Source organism: Hyla sarda, chromosome 10 (assembly GCF_029499605.1).
Source record: "Hyla sarda isolate aHylSar1 chromosome 10, aHylSar1.hap1, whole genome shotgun sequence".
NCBI lineage: Eukaryota > Metazoa > Chordata > Amphibia > Anura > Hylidae > Hyla > Hyla sarda.
The window spans coordinates 65,519,926-65,537,454 of NC_079198.1; the positions used below are offsets into that span (position 1 = coordinate 65,519,926).

At 42.8% G+C, this 17,529-nt stretch overlaps 1 protein-coding gene across 1 annotated transcript; it reads left to right on the forward strand.

The window, feature by feature from the left end:
• Nucleotides 1-1,550: 1,550 nt before the first annotated feature.
• Nucleotides 1,551-17,527, forward strand: GRWD1 (glutamate rich WD repeat containing 1). The gene is made up of 7 exons (XM_056542055.1): nucleotides 1,551-1,821; nucleotides 1,898-2,015; nucleotides 5,566-5,728; nucleotides 12,074-12,287; nucleotides 13,124-13,266; nucleotides 13,732-13,929; nucleotides 15,435-17,527. The coding sequence occupies exons 1-7, from the start codon at nucleotides 1,587-1,589 to the stop codon at nucleotides 15,750-15,752; spliced, it is 1,389 nt and encodes a 462-aa protein (XP_056398030.1). The 5' UTR covers nucleotides 1,551-1,586; the 3' UTR covers nucleotides 15,753-17,527.
• Nucleotides 17,528-17,529: the final 2 nt, after the last annotated feature.

Below are 17,529 nucleotides of genomic sequence, written 5' to 3' on the forward strand. Positions count from 1 at the left end.
AGAGAGGGTGGACAAGTAGGGGGCCGGGGACTTAGGACAAGTGACACACCCTGACTCACACAGCAGGCTGATTGACAAGCCAGGAGCCTGCACAGGGTCCTGCTTCTCCTACCCTCACTTCCTGTATTTGGTCTCCTCATAGACTCACAGGCAATAACTGCAGGGACAGCATTTTTTCACCCAAAAATATACACATTTTTTAATCAATGTATATTACAAATATACATATAATTGTATTATCTACATTATATAAAAAGTTTTTGTTGGCGACAGGTACACTCTAACGGCAAGGCAGCATCCCAGCCAAAAGTCAAAGAAGTGACAATAAGCGAACTACGGCGTTGTGCTCGCAGTACAACACCACAAGGTGAGCACGCTCCCATGCCCGTTCTGTGTTTATTACATACACCAGAGATAATTGAACATGGTTGCGCTTTGTGTTTCTCTTTCTTTTTTCTTTTTGATAAATGTATCTGAAGCTCCTCAGGACACAGCAGTCTCCAGGGACAAGGACTACTCTGGGCCTCCTGTCAGTCATCTCAAGTAAAATCACTGCAGGCAGCCCAATATGGCTGATAACAGAAAGCAATAGCTTGGCTGTGTACATAGTTATAAATGCTGTGGAAGACCAGAAGGCCATGTAACTTTTAGGGTGCGTTCACACTGAGGAATAATTTTGGTCAGGAAATTGTTGCCTTCTCCATCAAGCGGAATTCGAGCGGAATTCAAGTGGAATTTCCATGCGGCAATTAACAGGGATGAAGAAGGAGGCTATTTAGGGTATGTTCACACTACGGATTATGAATGGAATCTCCGCTCGCAGAATTCCGCGAGCGGAGATTCCATTCTGGCGGCTGATGGCGCAATACTTCGGCGATAGGACCGCGCGGCACTGTGCCGTCACCCTTGACGGCTATGAAGTGTTTGCGAACATGTTCTTTCTTTGCGCGGGACAATTTCAGCGGCGGAATTGTCCACCACTGAAATTCTGCAGTGTGAACGGGTCTCGCGGAAACCCATTCACACTGATGTTTATGTTCACAGCGCGTAATTCAGTTTGCAGAATTCCATGGGAATTACGTAGTGTGAATGTACCCTTAATCTACTTTTCTGAATTCTGCTTGAATTCCGCTGGAATTCCGCTTGAAAACGATGTCGGGCAGAATTTTTTTTTTACCATTGACTTCTATTGGATTTTGCTCGCGGACTCTGCTTGAAGAATGAACATGTTCTTTCTTCAAGCAGAAAGGAATTCAGCGTAGGAATTCTGCTAGCAGAAATAAGATTAAAGTCAATGGGCAGAGGAGATGGGCATTAATGTGGCGCGGAGAATTCAAGAGGAATTACTCCAGTAAATTCCTCTTGAATTACTTAGTGTGAACGGACCACAACAGGTCACACTCACTGACAGGCAGAAGACTTACTGTTCTTTTTTAGTTGTAATAGACAGTTCTCTCTGAATTGTATTTGTTCACTTTTTTGTTGTCCATAAAGTTTGTTTAAGAGTTTACAAAAAAAAAAAAAAAAAACTCCTGAAGCAAATACGCAGCTGAAGCCGGCGGAAGTGACGTACTATCTACACCAACATGGCTAGCAGGGAAGAACCCACGTGGAGAGGCACTGAGGAAGGAGAAGATGACGATATGGAGAGGAGCGAGAGTGAGGAGGAAGAGGAGGAGGATGACGAGATTATGGAGGAGAACGAGGAGGGGGGTGACGGTTCTCAGAGAGTCTATCTGCCCGGCGTGGAGCCCCTGAAGGAGGGAGAGGAGCTGGTGATGGACCAGGACGCCTATGTTCTCTATCACCAGGCGCAGACGGGTGAGGGGCCGGGCTGACCGGGCAGAGCTCACCGTACATGTAGAGGCCGATCTCTCATCTCTGTCCTCATTTCTAGGGTCTCCATGTCTGAGCTTCGATGTGATCCCGGACAATCTGGGGGACAACCGCTCCGAGTACCCCCTAACCCTGTTCTTGTGTGCGGGTACCCAGGCCGACAGTGCCCAGGCCAACAGGTACGATCCATGTGTGCTAAACGTGGAGAGGAGTTTGGGAGCTGCCAGTCATGAGGATACTCCCATCATCTACATCAGTGTTTCGCATCCAGGGTGCCTCCAGCTGTTGCAAATCTACAACTGCCAGCACTTCCATCATCTACATCAGTGTTTCCCAACCAGGGTGCCTCCAGCTGTTGCAAAACTACAACTCCCAGCACGCCCGGACAGCCTTCGGCTGTCCGGGCGTGCTGGGAGTTGTAGTTTTGCAACAGCTGGAGGCACCCTGGTTGGGAAACACTGATCTACATGATCCAGCAGAGATGAGTTGGAATCCATTTCTGTTTACACTGTGCAGCAGGTCCTTATCTTCTAGAGCAGGGTTTCCCAACCATGATGCACTCAAACTGTTACAAAACTACCTTTTGGCTGTCCAGGCATGCTGGGAGTTGTAGTTTTGCAACAGCTGGAGACACCCTGGTTGGGAAACACTGATCTGCATGATCCAGCAGAGATGAGTTAGAATCCATTTCTGTTTACACTGTGCAGCAGGTCCTTATCTTCTAGAGCAGGGTTTCCCAACCATGATGCACTCAAGCTTTTACAAAACTACCTTTGGTTGTTCAGCCATGCTGGGAGTTGTAGTTTTGCAACAGCTGGAGGCACCCTGGTTGGGAAACGCATATCTACATGATTCAGCAGAGATGAGTTGGAATCCAGTTCTGATCACACTGTGCAGCAGGTCCTTATCTTCTCGAGCAGTGTTTCCCAACCATGATGCACTCTGTTACAAAACTACCTTTGGCTGTTAAGGCATGCTGGGAGTTGTAGCTTTTCAACAGCTGGAGGCACCCTGGTTGGGAAACATTGTTCTTGTGGCCTGTATACTGTGCGCTGGATTGATCATTGGGATCTGTCACACTTCAGTTATGAGGGAGTAAAGGAGAGAAGAAGCCAGTGTGAACAGGGCCTTCCTCCTTCTCCTGGTTCCAGTTTGCTTCATTCAGCTGCTTCGGCTCCACATAATCATAATAATAATTCTTTATATAAGCGCACAGATCCCACGGTGCTGTACACTCAAACTGGTCCGTGTTCCCATTGGGGCTCACAATCTAAACTTATCAGTATATTTTGAAATATGTGGTTTAATGCTGCTTTCCCCGTGCGGCTTTATCCCTCTTGTCTGCTGATCGCCCCATTGGCTATATCAGTGTCTCCCGACCAGGGTGCCTCCAGCTGTTGTAAGACAACTCCCAGCATGCCTGGATAGCCTTTGGTCTCCGGACATGCTAGTTTTGCAACAGCTGAAGGCACCCTAATTGGAAAACGCTGCTCTATGAGATGCTTGATGTGAGTCTGCTATAGATACACAGAAGGTATAAGACAAATAGCAAAAAAACACCAAAATGAGGGTAACTATTATGATTGAAACACCTATATGTATAGTTAAAGGGGTACTCCGGTGCTTAGACATCTTATCCCCTATCCAAAGGATTGGGGATAAGATGCCTGATTGCAGGAGTCCCGCAGCTGGGGACGCCTGTGATCATGCACGTGGCACCCAGTTTGTAATCAGTCCCCGGAGCATGTTCGCTCGGGGTCTGATTGCGGTCGACCGCAGGGCCGGCGGCGTGCAATGTCACGCCTCCGCCCCCGTGTGACGTCACGCTCTGCCCCTCAATGCAAGCCTACTGGAGGGGGGGTAATAGCTATCATGCTCCCTCCCGTAGGCTTGCATTGAGGGGCGGAGCGTGACGTCACACGGGGCGGAGGCGTGACGTCACACGCTGCCCTGTGGTCGACCGTAATCCGACCCGGAGCGAACATGCTCCAGGGACTGATTACAAACGGGGTGCCGCGTGCATGATCACGGGCGTCCCCAGCTGCGGGACCCCCGTGATCAGGCATCTTATCCCCTATCCTTTGGATAGGGGATAAAATGTGTAAGCACCGGAGTACCCCTTTAAAATACAAAGATTTTGGTGGGGGGCTTCATATATGACCTCCCATTCAAATGGATTGACACAAGGTTACTATTGAGTCATTTTAATCAAGTTTAAAACATAATGTTAATTGAATCAATAAAAAAAATACATATGGCGCAATGATAAAAAGGGGGGAAGTTTCCACTGGGGGAGACTAAACAAAGGGGCGACACTACCTGCTCATGCATGTAAACAATATGATACTGATGAATAAAGTGCCTAAAATGTCCAATCTTTAAAGTGCAAGGCTTGGGGATTAGGACTAGAGATGAGCGAATTTACAGTAAATTCGATTCGTCACGAACTTCTCGGCTCGGCAGTTGATGACTTTTCCTGCATAAATTAGTTCAGCATTCAGGTGCTCCCGTGGGCTGGAAAAGGTGGATACAGTCCTAGGAGACTCTTTCCAAGGACTGTATCCACCTTTTCCAGCCCACCGGAGCACCTGAAGGCTGAACTAATTTATGCAGGAAAAGTCAGCAACCGCCGAGCTGAGAAGTTCATGACAAATCAAATTTACTGTAAGTTCGCTCATCTCTAATTAGGACCTCCAAAAGTGCAATAAACAAGTGGGCATAACAATTCATACCAAGGAACAGAATATTCAATATAGTAGCAGAGCAGGAGTGACACCGCCCAATGCACGCTTCGGTGAGTCCTCCGTCACCCCCGGTGCGTTCCAATCCACACAACAGTCGCTGTATGATGTAAATAGGACGGGGACAGCATTATAGCTAGAAAATAAAGCCGTCTGGTATTAGGAGCATCAGCCCACATGTTAACACATGGAATGTTACTGGCAGGCAGCAAAAAGATTTTTCATTTTTTTTAACCCCTTGAGGACGGGACATTTTTCATTTTTGCACTTCCGTTTTTTTCCTTCTCCCCTTCTAAAAATCAAAACACTTTCAATTTTCCACCTACAGACCCATGTGAGAGCTTGTTTTTTGAACCACCAATTTTACTTTGTAATACTGTCAATCATTTACCACAAAAAAATATTTGTGAGGCAAAATTGAAGAAAAAAAGTGCCATTTTGGAACTTTTGGGGGCTTCCGATTCTGGTTTGGCAAAAATGAGCTTATATTTATTCTGCAGGTCCATACGATGAAAACGATACCCAACCTATATAGGTTTCATTTTGTTTTACTTGTTTTAAAAAAAAATTATAACTTTTGGTACAAAAAATTAAAATGTTTAAAATTTTCCACTTCTGACCCCTATAACTTTTATTTTTCTGCATACGGGGCTATATTTTTTGTGCCATGATCTATAGTTTTTATTGGTACTATATATATATATATATATATATATATATATATATATATATATATATATACATACATACATTTTATTATTTTTATTTTTTTTACTTTTTGATCGCTTTTTACACATTTTTTATTTTTATATTTTTTAGGGTATACAAGGTGACCAAAAATCACTTTACAGGTACGCCCTCCGTCCCTAACAGGTTAAACAACCCAGTGGCAGGAAAGGGCTACTGTGAGAATATATGTTAGTAGTTAGTGGAAACAATGTTATAAAATAAATATTTGCTTTATCTCCTTGCTCTTTTTGTATTTCAGGATAGTCGTGATGAAGATGCACAACTTACATCGAACCAGCAAAGAGAAGAAGAGTGAATCCGATTCAGAAAGCAGTGAGAGTGAAGATGATGAAGACGAAGAAAAGAAGCCACAGCTGGAGTTGGCTATGGTTCCACACTATGGAGGAATTAACAGAATTCAGGTAAATGCTGCCTTAGTTTTTTCTAGCTTGAGCCCACTATTAAAGGGACACTCCAGAAAAAAAAAAAGTTTATTACTTTCCAGCAATAATCTGATACAGTTAAAGCATTACTGTCATTTAAAAGATACACTTTTGACATGTCAAAAATTAAAGGAGTACTCTGCCTCTAAACATCTTATCACCTATCCATAGCTTTGGGAATAAGATGTATGATCTCCAGCACGGCTCCCCAGTCCTCTGGTGCACAGAGCAATCTCCGCTCCTGGCTGGATGACGGGCGACACTGCTGCCACGCCCCTTCCATTCATGTCTATGGGAGGAGGTGCGGCTATGTACTAGCTGTCATGCCCCCTCCCATAGACATGACGTCGCGAACAGATAAGCTCCAAGCTTTCCTTGTTCAGAACGCTGTGGTGCCGACCCGGAGATTACCGGGAGGGGTTGGTCCCAGCGGCCGGGCCCTCCACCATCAGACATTTTATCCTTTTGGAGTACCCCGTTTAAGATTGTGCCGGGTCTCACTCCTGAGACCTGCGGCGATTGTGAGTTAAAAGCCTGTGAAGTTTTCAGCAGCGCTCTGAACAGACTTATGCAGAGAAAAAGTCGGTTTTCATTGACAGCCACGGAGTAAGACGCGTACTGCCATGCACTTCCCATGGCTATTATGATCACAGCAAGATTAAGAGTGAGACCCAGTGCAATCTCAAAGTTTGACATGTCTAAAGTTTAAAATGACCGTGATGCTTTAAACAGCCATGCTGCTCCTCTCTTGAGTTCCACAGTACTGTTCCTGAGTGGTAGCGGTGAAAAAGGAATCCGGTCCTGGCACTCACCTGTGCGGCAGCTGAGGAAATTATGTCAGGAGCCGTACGGCTCCTGACATAATTTCCTCAGCTGCCGCACGGGTGAGCGCCAGGATAGGATTCCTTTTTCACCGCTACCACTCATTAGGGGTGTGAATCGCCAATAATTTGGCGATTCCATTCGAATCGCGATACCAGGGTGGCGATTCGATATATTGCAATATATTGCGATACTGTCATGTTGGCGATATATCACGATATATCGCGATATTCCCTATTAAAAGCTTGGGAAAACTTATTCTAGCTGAGAAAGAACAAGGTCCCGCGCGAGTTGTCCTGTGAGTGCGTACGTTCTCCTTCCTGTTTGTTCTGAGTCTGTAGTCTCGTGGTAGCAGCCTGCGAGTGGGACAGAGCTGATAACAGGTACACTGCCAACTAGTGGTCAGGAGTTTAAGTGTTATAAAAAAAAAATAAGACAGACAAATAGGACTGTGACTCAGTGAGTGAAATACAGTAAATGTTAGTTATAATAATTTATAAAAAAAATCGATTCTCAGAATTTTAAAATCGATTCAGTATCGCGGAACAAAAAATCGCGATAATCGCGCAAATCGATTTTTTCTTACATCCCTACCACTCATACTCTCAGACCGTCCTGCCGGAGGGGTGGATCCGGGGCAGCAGACCGTGGATTTCCACTTACCCACACCAGTTGGGCCCCTTCAAGCTGCAACAGGTGTTATGCTCTCAGCATAACGCCACCAGGTGAGAGCACTCCTTACGCTTCCTCACCTGTCACTTGTAATAAGGATAACGGCACATAGATAGGCGCATTGTCCCTTTTTGTCTTTCATACTTCTCTACTCTACTGTTCCTGTCCTACTGCTCAGCTACATGGCTGGTGCTGTCTCGGTTTGATTTCCACGGTGTCTACTGTGAAATTTAAATAATGTATCTGAATTCATTCTCTTAATAAGTGTGCTGCTCGAGGCTGTGACATGCTGGCTACACAGACAGACATTAGAAATAGGGGTATGATGTATACAAACTGCTATATACCATGTTGACAAAGGATGGTGATGACTGAAACATTCCAGCCCTCAGCACTTCAGGGGCTTTGGAAGCATCTTTCACACTTTGAGAATCCAAAAATGTTTCTACAAATGGAGCTACACATTTAATTGCAGAGTGTTTAGTAGAGAATATGGACATCAGAATTGGGATTCCCTTATGTTAGCCAGCAAGGAAAGGTGCTGTAAGGAGCGGCTCCCATTCTGAAAGATAGGGTAAGACCATTTGTCACTTGGTTACCCATTCATTTTAGTATTTAAGTTGTTAAATGCTATATTTTCCCTTTAGGGGACATACAGACTCTCTTACCGCTGCTATTTGACAGGTTGTTTGCCGGGGTCACCACCATAATCCTCTTGCTTCTAGGACATTTTTCATAAAACCCTATTGTCTTCCACAACCATGTATGTAGATCAGTGGTCCCCAAACTGTGGCCCTCCAGATGTTGCAAAACTACAATTCCCAGCATGCCTGGACAGCCGTTGGCTGTCCAGGCATGCTGGGAGTTGTAGTTTTAATTTAGCCAAACAACAACACGGCAAACATTAAGCGCCGTATGTAGGTCCCGGGGGTACCAATATATAGCCAAAAACAAAGAGACCCACCATACTAATATTATTTCAAAAAGTATGACAATCTTTATTAGACAATATAAAACAAACAATTAAAAATAATTAAAAGGCAGAGGATGACTTTAGGCAGGTGACAACAAATGCCAGTGAACCTGGTATGGGCAATGTAGGTATTCAGTAGAGAGCATATACAATATAAAGCCCCCTGACGAAGCCCATACGCGAAACGTGCGTTGGGGTGTTGGTGCTTGGTGTTCCTGGCTTGTGGGTATATGACAGGTAGTCTCTTTAGGTATTACTTATCTTGGGTCCCTATTCATGTCTGTTATACTGCATTGCTGCTCCCTATGTTATACTGATGTATGTTAGATGTTATATCTATATTGTACTATATTATGAGTTTGCAGCCGTGCCAGTTTTATATTGTATATGCTCTCGACTGAATACCTACATTACCCATACCAGGTTCACTGGCATTTGTTGTCTCCTGCCTAAAGTCATCCTCTGCCTTTTAATTATTTTTAATTGTTTGTTTTATATTGTCTAATAAAGATTGTCATACTTTTTGAAATAATATTAGTATTTTGGGTCTCTTTGTTTTTGGCTATATATGAGTTGTAGTTTTGCAACATCTGGAGGGCCACAGTTTGGGGACCACTGATCTACATACACATGATCACTTATTCACCAGAACAAAATAGAATAAAAGCCTCGTGATCCACAAGCCAGTAAACATTTGAGTGGTGGAGTTCCCACACAGGGTTGTTTTTATTTTATTTTTATTTTATTTTTTTTAACTCCCACTGCAGTTTTTGAGCCAAAGCCAGAAGTGTATTCAAAAGGAATAGGACATATAAAGGAAGGACTTCTCCCTCTTCTTCCTGCTGGATCCACTTCTGACTTTGGCATAAAAACTGCAGAGGGAGTTTTTCCAAAAAACATCAAAGAAACCTGCGTGGAAGCCTAGCCTTACGAAAACATAAAACACCTTCTCTTTTCTCCTAAATGGGACAGAGATTTAATATATTTCCCAGTTGGTAAAGGTTGTGATTAGAGATGAGCGAACTTACAGTAAATTCGATTCGTCACGAACTTCTCGGCTCGGCAGTTGATGACTTTTCCTGTATAAATTAGTTCAGCCTTCAGGTGCTCCCGTGGGCTGGAAAAGGTGGATACATTCCTAGGAAAGAGTCTCCTAGGACTGTATCCACCTTTTCCAGCCCACCGGAGCACCTGAAAGCTGAACTAATTTATGCAGGAAAAGTCAGCAACTGCCGAGCTGAGAAGTTCGTGACGAATCAAATTTACTGTAAGTTTGCTCATCTCTAGTTTTGATATTGTGAAGGGTTTCTGTACCTACAGTTATAAGCCTGGTATCGTTTGAAATGAGATTCTGGCCTTTGGGCTATGTTCAGCGTATTTTTGGTTGTATTTGTAACCGTAAAAAATACGTCCGTTTTTCTAAACAAGCAAAGTTGTTGAAGTTGCTGCAGGTTATTTCACATTTTGTACTGTTTTACGGTGAGATTGTTATTCCGGCCATTATTTTTTATGGCTGCAAAAAATGAACATGCTTTAAGGAATTATGGCTGTTTTTTCATACAGTATGTGCACTGACTGACGCTTTTCCATAGACTTTCATGCATTATTTAGCAAAAATACATCTGTCATTTTAATTCCATTTTATGGCTGTATTTTTGTAGAAAAATAGGGCTTGTTTTACACTGTGTGAGCCTAACCCTGCAGGGGTTATATAGGAATAGAAAAACAGAGCTTATTTCTTTCAAAAACAGCACCACACCTGTCCTCAGCTTGTGTAGTATTACTGTGTACTAGGCTCAGAATGTGTGTTGGGGTCCTATCCGAAATGAGGCCACCTCCGGTGGATGGGGGGACATGTTTTGATCAAAAAGAGCGCTAAGAGCCTCCATTTTTTTTGACCAAGTGTGCTGCTGCATCCTTCTTTTTTGTATACTCTGTATTTGCCACCGCAGCGTGCACCCGTATATTAGGTAGTTGTGCTGGCTATTTTTCTTTTTTTGTGCAACTTAGGGGGAATGGCACCCTCTGTAGCTGTGCACCCCTCCCTCTTTTTCACAGGAGGTATTTTGAATTGATAATGGATGCAGCATGTCACCCAGTCAGGGGCCATATGCCCAGCAGAGGGGAGTGTTATCAGTGTTAGGCTCATAATGTGTGTGAGGGTCCCATCCGAAATGAGGCCACCTCCGTGTGGTGGATGGGGGGGGGGGGAGACACGTTTTGATCAACAAGTGCGCCAAGAGCCTCCATTTTTTGACAAAGTGTGCTGCTGCAATCTTCTTTTTTTTTTTGTATACTCTGTATTTGCCACAGCAGCGTGCACCCGTGTATTAGGTAGTTGTGCTGGCTATTTTTATTTTATTTTTTTGTTTGTGTGTGGTATTACACCTGAGGACTGGTGTGGTACTGTTTTTGGAAAAAAGTAGCTCTGTTTTTCTATTCCTGGATATCTCCTTTAGTATAACACACAGATCTACTAGGCTCCAGGCCCTGCCCAAATATTCTAGGTGTGGCAACTGTTAGGTCATGATGATATTTTACATATATAGATATAATTCACTAGCGCTGCACCAAAGATCTCATGGAATGCCCGCTCTGCTGCAACACTAGAAATACCTTTCCCTGTAGGTAGGTATTTAGGGAGGAAGATGGAATCAAAATATATATACAGTGTGCGTTGAGGGGGACTTTAATAAGAAAGCATACCTGGGTTGTATCAGCGTTCTTGGTGGCTTTTCTCTGTTGTCATGCAATGTATGGAGATCTCACAGATGATACTGCTAAGAGGCAGGGACAGTAGTAGTGACTGATTGCTGTGCAAAGGTAAAGGTATAATGGTAACAATGTAAATAGTAATGCTGTACAATAATCGGCAATATCAGTGTCTCCCAACCAGGGTTTCCAAACAAACTGTTGCAAAACTACAACTCCCACCATGCCCGGACAGCAGTTGGCTGTCTGGGTATTCTGGGAGTTGTAGTTTTGCAATAGCTGTAGGGACCCTGGTTGGGAAACACTGGTGTATATCATGCTATGACTGTATATCATATATTTAGTCTATTCACTGAGTTGCCTATGGCTAAACTGCATATACATTTCTCTTTTTTACAGTAAAGGGATAGTAGACTTTCTTCTGTCATTTTTATAGACTTTTAAAGGGGTACTCTAGTGGAAAACTTTTTTTTTTTTTTTCTTTTAAACAGATTTGTAAATTCTATTGAAAAATCTTAATCCTTTTAGTACTTATCAGCTGTTGTATACTACATAGATGGTTCTTTTTCTTTTTGAATTTCTTTTCTGTCTGACCACAGTGCTCTCTGCTGACACCTCTGTCCAAGTCAGGAACTGTCCAGAGCAGGAGAGGTTTGCTATGGAGATTTGCTCCTGCACTGGACAGTTCCCGACAGACAGAGGTGTCAGCAGAGAGCACTGTGGTCAGACAGAAAAGAAATTCAAAAAGAAAATAACTTCCTCTGTAGCATACAGCAGCTGATAAGTACTGGAAGGATTAAGATTTTTTAATAGAAGTAATTTACAAATCTGTTTAACTTTCTGGCACCAGTTGATTTATAAAAAAAAAAAAGTTGTTTTCCTCCGGAGTACCCCTTTTTAAATGTAGACATTTGTCATCTAAGTACTATTTTGTAAGAACACTGGTTGTTAGTTTTGCCACAGGAACTCTGAGTATTACAGCCTCCCTGGAAAATCTCTCTCTTCTTTCCAGCAAAGGTTATTTTCAGAGTGTATATTGTGCAGTGCATTGTGGAGTGGCTCATATGGCAGGTTACATTAGTGGACATGAAGTAGGACTCCTTATGACCTCAATACTAATTTTTTCACCTTTTTATTATGTTCAGGTCTCTACGCTCCTGGACACTCCAGTCGCTGCAGTTTGGTCAGAAAAGGGTCAAGTAGAGATCTATGATCTTCAGAAGCAGCTGGCGGCAGTGTCTGACTCCCAGACATTAGCTGTGTTTCTAAAAGAGGAACAAACTAAAATCAAACCGGTCTTCTCTTTTTCTGGACATATGACTGAAGGATTTGCCATGGACTGGTCTCCAAATGTAGCAGGTAGGAGATGGATATTAATCTATAGTAGAAATTAAAGTGGACTTTTCATGTCTCCTAACAGGATCATATTTATATAACCAGCAGAGCCATGGTCACACAGTCTTGAGGTTCACAAATATGCTTGTAACCAAATGAGCCTCAAATTAGCAGAATTCATTATTTATTTATTTTTTGATAATGAGCAGGTATACTTCTCGGATGTAGACAAGTACAAGTATGGCTATACGGCCTTTTTTTGATTGGTGTTGCTATGTATATCTGAATCGTATACTGTAGTTTTGTAAATTTTATATTTAAAAGAAATTTTATTTTTTAATTGCTGTTTGGAGCTTTTTTACAGGATAGGTCTCGTTGGGATGGCCATTGTCTGACTCGGTGTCTTAAAGACACCGATACACATTAAAGTCGGGACAGCGGATGCCTCCTCCGGCTGGTTCAGAGAACCGGTCCGGGTGCCTGGCGGCCGCGGTCCGGATCTGGACCGTGGTCCGCCAGTTGAGTACCGCTGCTCTATAACATGTTCCTGGCTCATACATCAGGATGATTGACAAGCCAGGAGTCTGCACAGATCCCTGCTTGTCCTGCCCTCACAGTCCTATTTGGACTCCTCATAGAGACACAGACAATAATTGCAGAGACAGCATTTTTCACCCAAAAATATACACAATTTTTAACCAATGTATATTACAAATATAGTTATAATGGTATTAGCTACATTATATAAACATTTTTGTTGACAGGTACACTTTAAGGGTTTTCTAACAGAAGTTTATAGCGGATCTTTTAACAGAGCAAAAGTATAGTGTGAAAGCCGCCTAAGAAACTTTGTTTTTCAGGCCGATTGATAACTGGAGACTGTAATAAGAACATTCATTTGTGGAATCCTAAAGAAGGAGGGTCGTGGCATGTTGACCAAAGGCCTTTTACTGGACACACACAGTCTGTGGAGGATCTACAGTGGTCACCAACTGAGGCTACGGTAACCAGAAATCTCTACTTGTTCTGTAACACATTTCTTTGTATTGTAACTTGGACTATGTATAGAAGTTGTGATAAACCCAAGCCCTTCATGTTACTTGGTAGACGATAGTCTTTACAGTGCAGTTTGCAACCTTTCATCCCAAGGAAGGTATTGCACAGTGTATGGCCCAATTTAAGTTGTTTTCCAGGATTTCACATTGTTGGCCTACCTTTTACTGCATGACCAGTACAGCAATGTTCTCAGGGGTGTCTGGAAAGGCAGCTATGCCTAATTCAGTGGTGGAAGGTACTGCAGTATAAGTGCCCTCCCTGGTCTCACATTGCCAATCATAAAATCGCATTTTTCTTCAATGTCAGAAATATAAATTAACCTTTCCCTAATATATAAATATAAGGAACATAAAGTTACTGCTGAATGGCACAGTTGAATATCTTTAGTTTCTAACGTTAATGTACTTAACAGGTCTTTGCGTCCTGCTCAGTCGATGCTTCCATTCGTGTTTGGGACGTCAGAGCAGCTCCCAATAAGGCGTGCATGCTGACAGCCAGCCAGGCGCATGACAGTGATGTAAATGTGATCAGCTGGAACAAACATGAGCCTTTTATCGTCAGCGGGGGGGATGATGGTGTCCTCAAGATTTGGGACTTGCGCCAGTTTCAGGTGAGTGTTGTGCAGTAGACACCCAACACGTGTTATCATGCTCATGTACTAGATGTAATGTATCTGTAGAGTTGCCTGCAGACAAGAGCTTGTTTTATTCTATTCTCTCCCTCTCTGTTCCTAAGGAATCACAATTCTGTGGATGATGCAGCATGAAAGCTTTAAGGGTCATACATACAGGATCTACAACTACATATTTGAAGTTTAACTTAATGAATGAATGCAGCAGATCCTGTATGTGTGACTGTACCGTAATAGATTTTACAAACTCAAGTAAATACCTCTGGGAATACATTCTACTCCATTTAGAGTAAAGCGTTAGAGGAACCCAAGCGAATCACCAACTATGAAATGCAAATGTTTATCCATAAGGGGTGCTTGTGTTTTTTATATTTAGGGCTGCCAAGTTTTCTTCCGGTATGTTCCCATAGGCAAAATGCATATGCTTTTTCACACTGATACTGTTACAATTTCCTTGTCATAAAACATGTGGTGTCATTGTCAAAAAAAAATTCACTCCCATTGACTATAATGAAGGTGAGGAAAAGTAAAAAATGTCAGGTCCATTGATCTCAATGGGAGCTTCAGGGCTGTCTCCTGTTCTGGCCATGGCACGTTGCCTCACACTGGTGTGTACTTTGCCCATAGGAAAAAAGGCTAATTTCTTTCAAAAATAGAACCACACATGTCTTCAAGTTGTGTGTGTTATTACAATTTGCAATACCACACACACAACCAGAGGATGGGTATGGTGCTGTTTTTTTTCTATTCTATTATTATTAAAGAAATAAACTATCATTTTTCTTATCCTGGATAACCCAAGTGCCCTTTTAGAGCTTCTTTGTAAAACAAAGCAGACCGTGCCGCTGTAGCGCCAATGTGAGAGGAAAGGGCAATGACGCTGCTCTAAGCACCTTTTTGCCCAAGTTTATTTATAACATTTTCAACTTGTGCTTTAGATTTAATTCCTAACATGACTATAGTGCAGCCCTGTGAATGTTTCCAAATGACGTTCCTTTAGAAATTGGTGCATTGAATACCTTAAGAGGCACAGTTTTCCCTCTCGCTGCCGCTCATAACTTCCCGTTCAGTGCCATTGAATCTATTCACACCGGGTCTTGTGCTGAAGACAGTGCTATGGAGACAATGGTGGCGAGTGGGAACAGCAGCACCTAGATAGGTTGGGGCAGAAAACTGGAAGATGAGGTGGAACACTGATAAATGTAAGATTATTCGCATGGGGTGGAAAATCCAGGTAAGGAATAGGTGTTAAATGGAAAATAACTGGTAATGACTGATGTGGAAGAAGACTTAGGAGTGTTAGTTGACAGTAAATGTAACTGTAGTGACCAGTGACAGGCAGCTGCTGCCAAGGCAAATAAAATGTTGTGGTGTATCAATGATAGTAGAGCTCATATTGTAAGACAATTCCTTTGAGCAGTGTTACTAAATGCTTTTCTAGTCATTTTTATTCTTTATCAAGTGGCTTTTGTTCTTTTTCACAGAAAGGAGTAAGTGTGGCCCGGTTTAAGCAGCACACTGCCCCGATCACCTCTGTTGAGTGGCACCCTACAGACAGCGGGGTATTTGCAGCTTCTGGTGCAGATGATCAGATAACTCAGTGGGATCTTGCAGTGGAGAGAGATCAGGATCAAGAGGGTGATGCAGAAGATCCTACCTTGCAAGCCATTCCACCACAGCTGCTATTTGTTCACCAAGGAGAAAAGGACATAAAGGAGTTACACTGGCACCCTCAGTGCCCGGGCCTAATCATTAGCACAGCTTTGTCTGGTTTCAATGTGTTTCGTACCATCAGTGTGTGAGGACGCTTACTACCTGCTGCTGTGGACAATTTGTCACTTTCCTCTTAACATTTAAGGCTGACTTTTACTGAAGTACTTACTAATCGAGGGTTTAAATGACATGACTGCCCTTCCTTCATTTGAGGGTGTATTTAAAGGAGTACTCCGATGCTAGTTTTTTTTTTATGGTAAACTAACCCTAAAGCAAAGTTATATAACATTGTAAATTACTTACCTTATCCATATCGCTCTTTTCCTGGTCTTCTCCCGCATTTCTCCTTCTAACGGAAGCTGGCTCCTTTTTCGTCAATCTATGACGCTCGACCGCTGTTTCTTCTGCACCGCCGCCATCTTAGCCCGGTCACGCATCGCTCCCATGAGTCACTGTGTGCTGTGCCGGCCTCCCAGCCTGGAGTCGGCTACTCCCCCTAAGTTAACTGCGCATGCGCAGTACTATGCGAATAGCGTAGGGCTAACTCTAGGCTTCTATTGCTGCCTACGTTAGCCCTACGCTATTTGCATAGTGCTGCGCGCAAACCCGCTAGTGGTGATGGTAGGGATGGGAGGCATTCTTGTGACACCGCTAGTGAAGTGTTTCCCAACCAGGGTGCCTCCAGCTGTTTCAAAACTACAACTCCCAGCATGCCCGGACAGTCTTCGGCTGTCTGGGCATGCTGGGAGTTGTAGTTTTGCAACAGCTGGAGGCACGCTGGTTGGGAAACACTGTGCTAGTGGGTACATGGAAGGAACTTTATTATAATTTATTATAATTTCCTGGGGGGGTAGCAGCTAACAGGAAGCTGGTGCAGGGAGTCATGTGAAATGTAGTCTTTATGACATGGCTGCTTACTGCTACAGGTGGCAATTACAAGAGAATGGCTGAGCCAAATTTGACAAATGAGGTATTGTTTGAAAGAGCTATCAGATGAGGTAAACTTTTTTTTTTTTAAGTACCAGTGCTCTGGAGTATTCCTTTAATATTCACAAACCAATATTGTCTTTTATAATCCTTTTAAAAGCCTCATGCTTCATATTTACGTTGTCTATTTTAGACAAGTGTCCAACCTTTATCTACAAACAGCTTTTGGAACTCAAATTTGTATTGCTGTGCCCTTGTCAACACTGTGTGTTTTACATTAAGTAATCTGAATAAGACTTCTCAAATATGTATCATAAGCAAATCTGTTGATTTCCCCTCAGTATTACAGGGAAACATGTTTAGTTACTCTACTAGAGAAGGAAACAGCTGCTTATAAAGGGTTATAGGCCCTATCACTTTATTAAAAAAAATAATAATAATTCTGACCAGTACTGCGATTCCCACCAATTGTGTACATAAAATGGCATTAGTGCTCAGCTGAAGGCTTTTTCCTATGTTCGGATTTACAGTAAGTCTGTTATCATTTTGTCATTTGAATGGCTGTGGTGAAAGATATTGTAGCATTACTTACTGTATATACAGTACTACTTCAATGAAGAGCTGCTACAAAATACATGTAGCAGAGCAGACTAAGGCTCCATCCAGGCAGGCATGTTCTACTTGAGTGTTTGAAGACTTGAACATGGATCTCTGTACTTCTACTGTACCAAATTAATAGTTGAAAAATCTACATTTGTACATTGTCAATGTTTTTGACCTATGGAAAAAAAAACTTGGAATGGAGCTTATGTTGTATAATCCCAATCAAAGGCAAGTTATGAATATTGAACATAATACAACAGATTCAGATCACACTCCAACATACAACAGCACTCCTGCCTTGGTTACTGTTCCCTTTAGCTGGAGTGTACATGTAAG

Bases quoted from the DNA above. Each gene is read 5' to 3' on its own strand.
- GRWD1 (XM_056542055.1), top strand. From the start codon at position 1,587: ATGGCTAGCAGGGAAGAACCCACGTGGAGAGGCACTGAGGAAGGAGAA. The intron at 2,016-5,565 runs GTACGATCCATG...TTTGTATTTCAG, and splicing joins GACAGTGCCCAGGCCAACAG to GATAGTCGTGATGAAGATGC. The intron at 13,930-15,434 runs GTGAGTGTTGTG...TCTTTTTCACAG, and splicing joins GGGACTTGCGCCAGTTTCAG to AAAGGAGTAAGTGTGGCCCG.